The following is a 14,123-nucleotide window of genomic DNA, read 5'->3' on the forward strand; positions in this document are numbered from 1 at the left end:
ACTAATTGTTCTGTATATTTAAGAGAATGGCTGAAAGGTACATGGAAGGCTTTGCCATTTGGTTTACCTATGGCTTGACATGAACCAAAGGATCATGTAACCAATTGTTACTTTTGTTTAACAAGTGTGTCTGGAATTTCTAAAAAATCTAAACATACTGTAAAATATCCTTCATTGCAATCTGCAATCAGGCCTGTACCTCACAGTGAAATTATTCCAGTTCCTAAGCCTCCTGTAAATGTATGTTTCGAAAGCAGTGATGAAGAATAAGGCAGTACTGAAGAAGATGAACAATGATTTTGATTTTAAATTAGCTTCCAATAAGCCATATCTTATATCACAAGGTAAATTAATGATTTTTTTAGGGATTCAAATTTATCAAAAAAATCATGTTCAACTGTTAGGATCAAGACTGCAAGGTTGAATTTACTTTAAAAAATTTACAAAAATTTATTGTAATGAATGCAAAAATTGTAATGTATGCAAAAAAGCAATTCCAAGAAATTGTATCACACTTAGAGAAACATTAAAAAATTCCGTTTGTATTATCAGTGTAATCTAAGCATGGTATTTTCTTGAAATTTTTAAATAGTGTAAGGTGCTAACATTGAAACCTTAATTATTTGAATGTGTAAATTGAAAGTATTGTTTATTCAAAAAATTATTTGTCCTTGTTTATTTTTCTTACTGTATCATGTGTTAAATTGAATTTTCTCATTTAATTAAAATTAATAAAAATGTATTTTTTCTGCAAACTTCTGCTTATCGAAGTATTGATACTTAATTAAATTTTTATAAGCTTCACACGTGATTTTATATCCTAAATTCTAGTTTGTATTAAAAATAATGTACAAACATAATGAAATTCAAAGTGCCTTGAACAAGCAATTAAAGGTAAATTCAGTATATCATTGTAATTGGATATCAACAGTATTATTTTGCTAGCACAGAGTTAGAATGTTAAATGCATCCAAACTCTCTCTCTGTTTTAAGAATGCCAGTTTCAGTAAATGTGAAGAAAATGGAAATATGCGCAACATTTTTTAAATAGAAATCAATAATTTTACTAAAATTTGGAATGAATTTGCTACTGTATTATTTTATTTTTTTATTGCTGTCATTAAAAACACAAGCAAAGAAAATATTCTTGATTTTGATCAGTACAAAGAAGAAAATGATGTAAGAGAAGAGGATGTTTACAAAGGAGATAGTACGTATCCTGTGTGACAGGGAAAGCGTTGAAAATTGTGGATTGTTCAAACATTTTCATTGTTATAGAATCATAAAAGAGGATTTCTTGAATGCATTGGATGCTTAGAAACTTGCAAAACATTGAGCATCAGTATAAAGAGTAGCTGAATATTACTGTTCTCATGGCTAGTCTCATTGCTAATAAATAGCAATGGAAGCCAAGATATCAAGGACAGCAAATATATATATGAGATAAATATTAAAAAACAGGACTGCCGATAAAAAATTTGCTGACAAACATTGCTCTTTTTGTTCTGGTTTGTTTTGATTTGGTTCCTTCATGATTTTGTGTAATACCCCGTTTGAATTTTGAAAATGGAAGATTAGTTGCTAAGATATAACAACATTTAGTGTATATGATGCTTGCAAAAGTTAGCCTTTTACCTATGAACAATTATCCTGTTTGAATTTTAGAAATTGGACAATTGTTTGCAGAGTTATAAGAGCACCCCATTGCACCTCCCAAAACAGCCCTCCAAGGCCACCGTGTTTTTTACCAATTAATGGTGATGATTGGTCTAGCCTCACATGAGGTGCTCGCATCACCTCACAATTTAATCTCCATGCAGTCCCCCACAAGAAGCACATATTATTAAACAAAAGTTTTTTTTTAAATTTAATATTCTTTTATTAATTATTATTTTATTTATTATATTAATTCTATTATTTTTGTAACATTATTCATTTACTTCATTCAAATCATTCGGTTGAAACCCAGCTCATGCAGCGATAGAAGCTCACAGTTCATTAAATTCAATTCATTAAAGTATGTGCTTCAACTGGCAAATCTCCACTACTACTTATATGTACAGCCGATGACACTCTCGGTAATATAAGGATTCCGATTCCAACGCAGTCATTCATCTAAATCTGTTCAACCATTGAACTGTTATATTTACGTACAAACATACACCCTAAATACATTACACTCCTTTTTGGGCAGTCGTGTAAAAATTGGTTATAATATTTGAGTAGACTATTTATCTGAATAGGTGGAAAAATATTTTCTGAAAATTTAGGCATGTACAATTTAAATCCATAATTCAGAATTTTGTTATTCAATTTTTTTACTTGTTGGGTTTTTAAGAATGAGGTTTTTTGATCAAATTAAAAATTATCATTTTTGAATGAAATTAATTATTATTTTTCAATTTATAAAGGAGAAGACAATGTACAAAACCTGATAATCTCCATTTAATGAAAAGTGTATTTAATTGATATCAGTAAAACTTGAATAACCTTATGTTTAAAAACCCAATTATTATTTTCCATTAAAAGTTCCTAGAGTTGAACCTCATTGGTTTCTCTATTTACCTACTAAAATAATATTTAGAATAAAACATTTAATTTATTATTTTTGCTGTAGATTAATTTGGGTATAAACACAATGGAGGAATATTTATTGAGTAGATTATCAAAAACAAAGTTTATTTCTCTGATAAATGATACATCATGATATTTGAGGACGGCACTGGTTTTTAATAATTAAATTTTATTACTTGTATTTTTAATTATTTTTTTAATATTTTATTTGTTACTTTTATCCTTCAAATTATTTAGAGATTTTACAGGATTGGTTTGGATTATTCAAAAGTGTGGGTTAACAGATTTTTACTTAATTATCATTTACATTCACGTTTCTAGCATCTGATAATTCTGAATATGTTTTGGTTATCTAGCCCATAAAAATTGGGGTTTATTAGTTGCTGTTCTGCATATCCTTGGTCACCTAACAGGTGAACTGATTTCATTTCCCAGGAAATTAAATTGCTTAACCAGGAATGATAGTTAAGAAAAATAAAAAAGAAGGCTTTTGGAACCCGATGTGATAATCTATCATATTCTTTACCTGATAATTTAATTTGTTGATATGTAATTTAAATTTGTTAATACATAATTTGTTGTTATACGTAAAATTTAAATGAAAGATAATAACCTACTTGTAATCATATTTTCTAAATAAAAGAAAACGATTAGTAGCCATAAAAAAGTGATTTCTGCCAGTAATTTTGCAGTAGAAAACTTTTAAATTTTACATTGCTAAATAAAGGGAATAAATTTAATATTTTTTGTTATAATGAACATTGTGAAATTTTTATAAAAAATGTTTTAAAGATTTTTGAGAAATTTCATTTTGAAATTAATTGTTTTGTGAAATGACATTTGTGATTAAATTGTATCATTCCATTCAGTTATGTAAGAAACTATCCAGTTGGTCTGAATAATTTTTTTGTTTAATTGATAAAATGTTGCAAAGGTTGAATTGTAAAGACCCTAGATGTAATATTTTGCAAATAAGAGAAAAAATGTGTTAAGAGAAGAAAAAATAATTTTTTTAAAAATTGCTTGCAGATGTTGAAAGTATAAAAAGAAATTTAAATACTTGTGTCCACCAATCTCTTTGATAGTGTGGTAGCATCCTCTCGAAAGGTGTTCTGGATTCGAATACCAGTCGGACGTGAAATTTTTCATACGCTACATCTCATTTCCATATTTCATAAATCTCATTTCCATATTATCATGCACAAGCTTTAAGTTTACGTGATGAATGTACAAAATAAATCTCATATTAAAAGTGAAAAATTTTATCAAAAGTAAATTAATAGACCCATATATATATATATATATATTTTTTTTTTTTTTTTTTTTTTTTTAGAAAGAAAAAGTACATAAATCTCTTGTTATGCTTATTAACTTGCTTATGGCTTTAATTCATGAAACCCACTTTATCTAAAGATGTAACTGCTGTAGTTGATTCTTTTGAAATTAATTGAATTGATTTTGGTGAAATTTATTATCATTTCAGTTATTACTTTTGTAGGTATATTTAATGGTAAATTTTATTTTGTATGGCAAGAGATTTAATACACACACACACACATATACACTTTAATTGTTTTGGTTGTTTTTAGCTGCTGTGAAACTTCTGCTGGATATGGGAAGTGATATCAATGCTCAAATTGAAACAAATAGGAATACAGCATTAACATTAGCTTGTTTCCAGGGTCGGCATGAAGTAGTCAGTTTGTTATTAGATCGCAAGGCTAATGTGGAGCATAGAGCAAAGGTAACTATAAAGTACAAACAGATCTTTGCTATTACACAGATCTATGTTTAAAAAAGTAACCCAAATATAATATTGTTTGTGTTTGTTTGAGTCCTGTTCTGTATTACTTATAATATTTTTACTTTCTCTACCCTTTTTGCGAGCAGGACTAGGTGAATAAGTTTGATATTTTTAAAACCAATTGCTACTATGGATGCTATGATACTAGATAGAGAATAGTATAGAAATTTGCACATGTAAAAATGCTGTGCCTGATTGGAATCATATCCAAGTCAGGATGAAAAACGAAGACCCAGCCAATCTCATAATGGATTTCTGTTTTGTATTTTTCTTATTATATTTCCGTATTTATACATTTATTAATAAGTAACTAAATAAAAATGTAAGTGTAAGAAAATTCACAGATCGAAAGGCTCCTTTCTATTCTTTGCCCAGCTTGATTCTTTATTACAAAATAAAATATATTAAGTATTCATCTGCAATATGTACGTAGAAATTAATCGGTTAAAAATGTCTTTCTATATGTTTTTATATCTGTTTCAATGTCAAGATTTTAATGGAAGAAAAATGTGCAGTATTATGTTCTATAAGATTAACCCATTTTGCAGTAATTTAAATTAAATAAAATTATTCAGAGAATAGTTTTTTTAATACAGAAATTGTCTATTGTAAAAAAAAAAATTGTATCTGATTTCTTTTTCATCAGACTATAGTCAGATTTTTTTCTCTTGGGATTGAGACTGTAAAATACCTGTGTTGTTCACATGAGTAAAATTTTCTTGATGTTATACTTGTTTAAATGAATTTTTTCTTTAAATTTGCAACAATCATTTTGTTTAAATTTTGATACACAGTTTTTTTCTAATAATTTTAATATGAATTAATTTTATTATCGTTGTTATTAACAGCTTTTCCAGTATTTCTAAATTAATCTTGTACTTGTTAAATGGTAAGATAATATATTTTATTACATAATTTTAAATTTCCACATAGTATTTTACGAGAAATGTATTGTGAATGAGTAGTTTGGTGAACAAAATTTGAGATTTTAATTTTTTAGGTTAAAATGTCTGGATGATAAACTTCTGTGATGTTGGTATTCCTGCACATGATATTAGTTTAGATATAATCATATTGAAATAATGTCATGCACTTTAGATGTGACAGGCGAGTGAGGAAGTAGTTTATTGTTATGATTAGTGTGTTTGCAGTGCCTAATAATGTAACTACAATGAATTTGCATAAAATTTTTGTAAAGAATTACTTTAAATACTCCAACAGTGAGATATTAATAAAAGGCGTTTGGCTGGTTTACTATTCAGGAATGAGCAGTTACAGGTAGAAGGGGGGATTATGAGGCCTGGCTTTATCTGATAATTACTTTAGTCCTTAGGCTTGTACAACCATGAGCAGGGAAATTTGCACCATTTTTTAACAGTACAATGTTTCCAAAGTGATATCTTACTGGTTGAAGGGTATAGTAGAATTGAAGACTGAGTGTATCGGTGAGCAGTGTAAAAGTGGAAGAAGCTGAAAATTAGTTATGATTAATCACTGAATCTCTGTAAGTAAAGTCTTTTTGTTGAGAGATGAGCAATAAAAAAAAATCTGATGTCACAAAGTTGTTCAATTTTAATAGAAGATTAAGTCATCAAGAAATTGCTGAAGGAATGATAAATTAAGTTTCTAATGGTCTAGCATACTCCAATGAATTATGTAATTAGTGATGAATAAAAATTATTATTTTTATTACTGCTACTACATGAAAACAGGCCTAGTTACCTCAATGGAAGCTGTCCAACCAAGCTAAAACTGATTAAAAAAACGTGAATTTAATAAAATATTAGTAATTTATTTTTATTGCATTTTGGGGCTATTCTATTATTATTTTACATGAAAGTTTTGTACAGGGTACTTTTATCTTCTTTGCAGATACGATTCTACTAGGCATTCTATGTTGTTTAGATAATGCCATATGTAAAGATTATGTCTTCAAGATTTAGTTTTTTAATGTTCAGCATTATTGTCACTGTTGTGGGCCACCAACATGTCAGAATATCATGGCCTTAACACTTGACTGCTAGGGCATAAAAAGGAGTACGTTTATAGAATGCTGGCCGTTTTTGGTCAATATTTGAAATTTTGCCAAATTAAATCTAAAAAAGATATATAATTGATAGTTACATGACTGGAATCCTTACAACCTCTAGTTTTTAGATGGTATATATAGTATGCAGTTGTAATACCATGGAAAAAAAAGATAATGTATTTTCCGAAACATGTTTTTATTTTGAAAAAATAATTTTTAGGCATGCTTTCTTTACACTTTCACTGTCAAGAGATACTAATGTTTACTTCTTTGTTTTAAAACTATATTATCACTAAAATATACAAACGTAGTTTGGAAAACAAAAATAAAATTATAGATCATTTTATATTCACAGCAATGATATGATGTGTCTTTTCTGGTTGCCTTCCCACATAATTTTGTTCCCTTTTTAGATCAGACTTTGCACATTCTTTGACATCTTTTTTTCCTGGAGGTACAGGAATTTTTTTTTAAAAGTGTTTTCCTGTAGCAAGTCTACTCAGCTGAGTTTCAGATATGCTTGGCTGACTTGGTTCTTTTTCAGACACACCAAGTTCCAAGCCCAAATTCTTTATGAACGGGCTTGTACTAAGTTTTTTCTTAGTTGCATGGTTATACAAAATACAAGAATTGACTACAGACATTACAATCATATGGAAGGCCAGTTTCTGCCACCACATGATGGATCTATGCTCATAAGCCTAATATGACATCCTTTGGTCTGATAAATCGACACCAAACTTGATTTTATTATAACCAATTACACAAGCAGGTTTGGTTACCTTTCTTCCAAACCTGTTTTTGTATGTAAGCATATCAGCCTTATGTCTCGTAGAAATCAGGAACACATCAGGCACTCTTATCTTTCCAGCGTAATGAAAGAATATTGTCTTTCCTATGATACACTTATTGTCTACACTACAGCCTAGTGTTTTGTTTCACAGTAAGTGGTATGCCTTTTCGGTTTTTTATTCCTCTGCTGTGCTGAGATCTGAATTTAAGAGAGCATTAAAAGATTTGAATGGCAGAAAGGCTCCTGAAGTAGATGGAATACCTGTAGAATTACTTTGCAGTGCAGGCGAGGAAGCAATTGATAGATTATACAAACTTGTGTGTAATATTTATGAAAAAGGGGAAGTTCTGTCAAAAAGAGTGTTATAGTCATGATACCAAAGAAAGCAGGAGCAGATAAATGTGAAGAATACAGAACAATTAGCTTAACTAGCCATGCATCAAAAATCTTAACTAGAATTCTGTATAGAAGAATTGAGAGGAGAGTGGAAGAAGTGTTAGGAGAAGACCAATTTAGTTTCAGGAAAAGTGTAGGGACAAGGGAAGCAATTTTAGCGCTCAGATTAATAGTAGAAGGAGGGTTAAAGAAAAACAAACCAACATACTCTGCATTTGTAGACCTAGAAAAGGCATTCGATAATGTAGATTGGAATAAAATGTTCAGCATTTTAAAAAAATTAGGGTTCAATTACAGAGATAGAAGAACAATTGTGAACATTTACAGGAACCACAACAACAACAGTAATAATTGAAGAACATAAGAAAGAAGCTGTAATAAGAAAGGGAGTCTGACAAGGATATTCCCTATCCCTGTTACTTTTTAATCTTTATATAGAACTAGCAGTTAATGATGTTAAAGAACAATTTAGATTCGGAGTAACAGTACAAGGTGAAAAGATAAAAGATGATATGATTTGCTGATGATATAGTATTTCTAGCTGAGAGTAAAAAGGATTTAGAAGGAACAATGAACGGCATGGATTGAGTCCTATGTGGATAGAATTCTACAGATGGATGCAACTACGGCATGAAAATAAACAAGAACAGAACGAAAGTAATGAAATGAAGTAGAAATAATGAAGAAGGACCACTGAATATAAAAATAGGAAGAGAAAAGATTATAGAGGTAGAAGAATTTTGTTATTTGGGAAGTAGAATTACTAAAAATGGACGAAGCAGGAGTGATATAAAATACTGAATAGCACAGGCAGAACAAGCCTTCAGTCAGAAATATAATTTGTTTACATCAAAAATGAATTTAAACTTCAGGAAAACATTTTTGAAAGTATATGTTTGGAGCATAGCTGTATATGGAAATGGAACTTGGACGATCGGAGCATCTGAGAAGAAAAGATTAGAAGCTTTTGAAATGTGGTGCTATAGGAGAATGTTAAAAATCAGATGGGTGGATAAAGTGACAAATGAAGAGGTGTTGCAGCAAATTGGTGAAGAAAGAAGTATTTGGAAAAATATAGTTAAAAGAAGAGACAGTCTTATAGGCCACATATTAAGGCATACTGAAATAGTCGCTTTAATATTGGAGGGACAGGTTGAAGGAAAAAATTGTGCAGGCAGGCAATGTTTGGAGTATGTAAAACAAATTGTTAGGGATATTGATTGTAGGGGGTACACTGAAATGAAACGACTAGCACTAGATAGGGAATCTTGGAGAGCTGCATCAAACCAGTCAAATGACTGTGCACACTAAACCAGTTTTTAGCTTTTCTAGCTCTGAAGTTAATTCTGGGCTAGTGTAAAATCTATCTGTGTATAAAGTGCGTCCATTATTTGCCAAAGAGCAAAGTACATATTTATTCAAATAAACTATGGTATTATTTTGTCCACTGTACACATTAAAATTCCAAATATAACCTCTAGTAGACTGATAACATAAACAGTTTGATGCCATATGTGCTGGGCTTTTTGGGCATGCACTGGTTGAAGTACAGCCTACCACGCAATTTTACATCTCTTCATCTATGGTTATATTTTCTCCAGGAAGGTAAACTTTAGGAAATTTTTTCTTTAAGACATCAAGTAGTGAATGCAGTTTGTGTAAAGGATCATGGCCTGGCTCACCTTTAGGTACAAAAGTACTGTTAATGTGAAGATTAGCCATAATCAATAAAAATTTGTCCTTACTCAAAATATTAGGGCAATAATTGCACGATACCACAGGGTTTTTGGACCAGTGTTCAGATATCTGTGACTTTCTATCGATGGACATTTGTAATATTATAGATAGAAATTTATTTATTTCAGCTATAGTGTCTTCCATCTACAGCCAGGTGATCATTTTTCTGTTGCTTTTAACTGTCTTAGTTTCTGCTGCGCATAGAGGTTTGTTAGTTACTTCAAAATATGAAGCAAATCATTTTCAGTATAATAACGAAACAATTCCAAAACAGAACTCTCACTGTCCAACTCAGGAACATCTGTCATTTCATAATCACCACAAAAAATATCAATATTGGGTATCTCATCTACAGTTGTCCAACCATCATCACTTCCAACAACTTGTTCCTGTTCTGATTAACTTCTCTTTCTTCAGAATCTGAAAAAATAAGCATAATGCAATAATACTTTATGAGTGAGGGCTATAGTATTTTTATGGCAGTAATATGTAAAAATAAGACAATAAATTTTTTTGAATGAAAACAAAACAATTCAAATGGATAAAAACACAACTTGAAAAAATATACGTAAAATAGAAGTAGGCAAGTGCAAATAAATGCGGGCTATTGATTTATAAATATAGGTTATTTACTACTGTATACTCAGTTTGGCATGTTACTAAACAAAAATTACAAAACCAAAACAGATGTAGGTTATTCTTTTATATATGTAGTTTTGTTTTTTTTTTGTATTTACAAAAAATGGAAATAAAATAATTCAAATTAAAAGGAAATAATATGTAAAAGAAAAATTTACTAACAACCACCTGAAAAACAAAATTAATTTAGGTTATTTACAAAAATCTTTCTTACCTGTATTATTACAAATGTCTTCATTTACAAAATCCACATCATCATCAAAAGGAATATCTTCATCACCACTTTGAAGATCACAAAAAATATCAATTGTATTATCATAAGCACTATTAGCCATTGTAACATATCAAACGTAAACAAAACAGTAACTCACTAATTCACAAAACATAATAAACAGGATAACGTCAATCTTGGTTACGACTCAAAATGAAACTATAAAAAGAAAATTGATATTACAAAAATACAAACTAATGACGAATTGAACGAATTCAGTCTTGACGTGATATTACATTTAATAACATGATAATACAAAGTCCGTCAAATGATGTGATCCGCAATTCTCAGTAGTTGACCCATCCTGTCAAATGACGGGAACAGTGCTCGTAATTGTTAAAAGTTGTTCATTATGTATCTTACTACAGTAATTTTTAAAATTGTAAGATTAATTTCAGTCATGAATGTTGATATTCCCGAGTACATAAAAAAAATGAAATAAATTTGTATGCATTAATTACATATCATGATATATGTGTGTATATATATATATATATATATATATATATATATATAGATATAGATATAGATATAGAGAGAGAGGGAGTTAAAAAGTCTTTGTTATCTATTTATAAGCAAATAAATGTATAATAATTATTATTATATGCCATTACTCTTATTGAAATCTGCTCTTTATTTAGCTTAAAAGTCCCAAAAGTTCTCAGATGATTGTTAATATAATTGTCTTTAAATTATGTTCTTTAATTTTGTTTGTTTAAAGACTTTTGATTTATTTTTTTCATTTTGGTTTGCAGACAGGATTAACACCACTCATGGAAGCAGCAAGTGGTGGTTATGTGGAAGTAGGACGTGTTCTGCTGGATAAGGGAGCTGATGTCAATGCTCCTCCAGTTCCTTCATCTCGAGATACTGCCCTTACAATTGCTGCTGATAAAGGACATTGTCGCTTTGTAGAGCTTTTACTTACCAGGTATGTAAAACAGCTTTTATTATCAGGCTAGTAATGGACATGTAACTGAAGTTGTTTTTGTCATTAAGTATATGTCAAGTCATGTAATACTACAGACATAAGTTTGTAATTGATGTCATCAATTTTTATAAACTTTTTCTAAGGTGCTTAATTAGCAGCAGTGTTAATATCACTTTCAATATTCTTGTTGATTCAGAATTAATCATGTATAGAATTTGAATTTTCTGTTAACAATCCTATTCCTGTAAAACGTATTTGTTAATGCAGTTAATGAGAGGGTTACATGTAGCCTGTGAACATGAATATAAAGATATTTGATTGAAAGTTCTTCACATGTATACCACTACTCAAGTATAATTTTCATTTCAGAGTGTATGCACTGCAAAATTGTCATGATATGACAGATCCTCTTCTTTTCTTTTTCCTGTTTAGCCTCTGGGAATTACTGTTCAGGTATTACTTCAGAGGATGATATGTGAGTGTAAATGAAGTGTAGTCTTGTACAGTCTCAGTTCAACCATTCCTGAGATGTGTGGTTAATTGAAACCCAACCACCAAAGAACACTGGTATCCACAATCTAGTATTCAAATCCCTATAAAAGTAACTGCCTTTAATAGGACTTCAATGCTGGAACTCTCTACTTCCAAAAATCAGAGACGCGTTCACCACTAGGCAACCTGGTGGGTTATGACAGATCCTCTAGTAAAATCTAGAGAACTGATCCTTCCCTTTTTGTTGCTTACAGAAAAGGATATTTGTTAATGGTTGCAATTAATTAGTGTAAGACACGTTTGTCTAGTTGATTATTTTTAAAACTCCTTCTGCAGTTTAAACAAATTATACAATAAAGCTCTGTAAGCAATAGGATCTTGTCATTATTTACACTTAATTTTATGTAGGTGGCAGAGTATCAAAATTGCATTTATTTGGATCATATTATTTTCACTAAACAGTAGTTTAACTGCTAAAATTCAATATGTACCAAGTAATTAATTTATTCATGTAGTTAATTTTATGATACTTTTATAATTTATTGTACTAATTTATTGAAGTACAATATTATAGAAAGTACAGTTTTTCAGTGGACCATCAATTTTATACCTATCATTTTGATTCAAGACTGAGGTTATATTATATTTTATTCACTATTGGCAAAGGTTAGGGCTGCTCAAGCGAATGGCAGGAGCCTTCACTGCACAATCATTTAAATTGCTCTCAGTAGTACATGCAAGTCTTATAAAGAAAGATTACTTAATTTTATAGGACTAGTCAGCATCTCTTAATCCAAAAATGTTCATTTACTTAGAAAATTAGTCTACAAGTGATAAAGTTTACTTTTATAAGCTTGATGCAATCATCTGGCTCTCTTTAATTTAATACAAAGCAACCAGGTAAAAAGAAATTGTTAATTGTTTTCTGTGAACTTGTAAGATCATTAATGATAGTAAGAGTTATGTTTTTAACTGGGATTATGTTAAATAACTGGATAATTACTTTATCATGGAATTAATCGTTTAACTTAGCGTTTCGTATTATAATTGAAAAACTAAATTAATTAAAAAAATTTAATCGCCCAACTAGAATAATTTGATATAATTTCTTACAGATTGAATTAATATGTTGACAGTAATTAGTAGTTATTATTTATTAACATTGTAAAACCATTTGGCAGACTGAAGGAAAGAAATGATAGTACTTATAATTAATGACCCAAACTAAATTATAAATAATCTAGATGTGATGTTCTTCCAAACAGAACTATCTTTAAACCTAGAAACTATCATGACCTTTGGTGGGGAATTATTGAACCAATAAACATTTTTTGAGTGTTGCCAAATTTGTTTTGAATTTATAACTATTCTTAATATTGTAATGCCTAAATCAAGTTACTATTTTTATTTGTCAGAGTGCCAGCATATAAAAAATTTACTTTTAGCAAATTTTTTAGGATACTATGTGATTTCTCAGACAAAAAAATGTATTTGTATGGATGACTTAATTTTAAGCTTTGCATATGTTGATAATTTTACATTAATAATTTTGTTCCCATTGAACGCAGAAGGTCTGTCTGGAAAGTAATGTCACAAAGTCTACAAGTAGAAAAAAAAACCATTTACATAATAATAAAAAATTCTTCAAAATATTGTCCTCCTGCGTCGATACATCTTTTACTAGCAGGATTTCCAGTCTGTGAAGGCATCCCTGATGGCCTGTTCATGAATTGCATTTAAAGCCATTTCACAAGCTGCCTTCACGTCATCAATTATTCTGTAATGATGTCCTTTCAGTAGGAATTTCAAATGGGGAAACAAAAAGAAATCTGCAGGAGCCAAGTCGGGTCTGTGAGTGGCTGGGCTTGTGTTGGCACATTAGATTTGGCCAGGTAGCTGGACACGGCGAAGGCAATGTAGGCTGGCGCGTTGTCATGGTTTCACCATGACAACGTGCCAGCCTATTTGCCGATCGATTTCCAACCGATTGACCGATTTCCAATCGCCACTGATGTCGGGTCTGACATGCTGGATCCTTGCACTCAATCTCTTGAGGACTTCTATATAAAATTTAGAGTTAACGGTTGTCCCAGGAGGTATAAACTCACGGTGGACTATTCCCCTGATGTCAAAAACATAATGAGCACGGTCTTGATCTTTGATTTGCTCATTCGAGCCTTCTTGGGACAAGGGGACGCAGAGGTGTGTTACTTGGCACTTTGGGAGTCATACTGGAATATCCGTGTCAGTTGGAAAAGTTTTTGCTGCAGACTTGCCAAGTTTCACACAAAACTTGATCGCGTATCTTTGTTCCAGTGAGTGCTGTATCATGACTTGTACAAGAGACAAAACAGAGGTTTACAAAATCGCCTGTTCTTCAACTGAGAGCTCTGTCTCTGAGAGCTCAGAGAAAACTGAGCAAGCACTCGCTTGGAGTTGACTTGCACCACCATTGAT

At 30.5% G+C, this 14,123-nt stretch overlaps 1 protein-coding gene across 5 annotated transcripts in view; it reads left to right on the forward strand.

The window, feature by feature from the left end:
- The window catches only part of mask (multiple ankyrin repeats single KH domain), a 233,708-nt gene that overhangs the window by 142,908 nt on the left and 76,677 nt on the right, over window positions 1–14,123 (forward strand). For all 5 annotated transcript variants that reach the window (XM_075363965.1, XM_075363982.1, XM_075363999.1 and 2 more), the window contains 2 exons: window positions 4,164–4,318; window positions 10,999–11,174. In XM_075363965.1, the coding sequence (XP_075220080.1) occupies window positions 4,164–4,318; window positions 10,999–11,174 (331 nt within the window). The remainder of the gene's footprint in view (window positions 1–4,163; window positions 4,319–10,998; window positions 11,175–14,123) is intronic.

Source organism: Lycorma delicatula, chromosome 1 (genome assembly GCF_047948215.1).
Source record: "Lycorma delicatula isolate Av1 chromosome 1, ASM4794821v1, whole genome shotgun sequence".
In the NCBI taxonomy this organism is placed as follows: domain Eukaryota; kingdom Metazoa; phylum Arthropoda; class Insecta; order Hemiptera; family Fulgoridae; genus Lycorma; species Lycorma delicatula.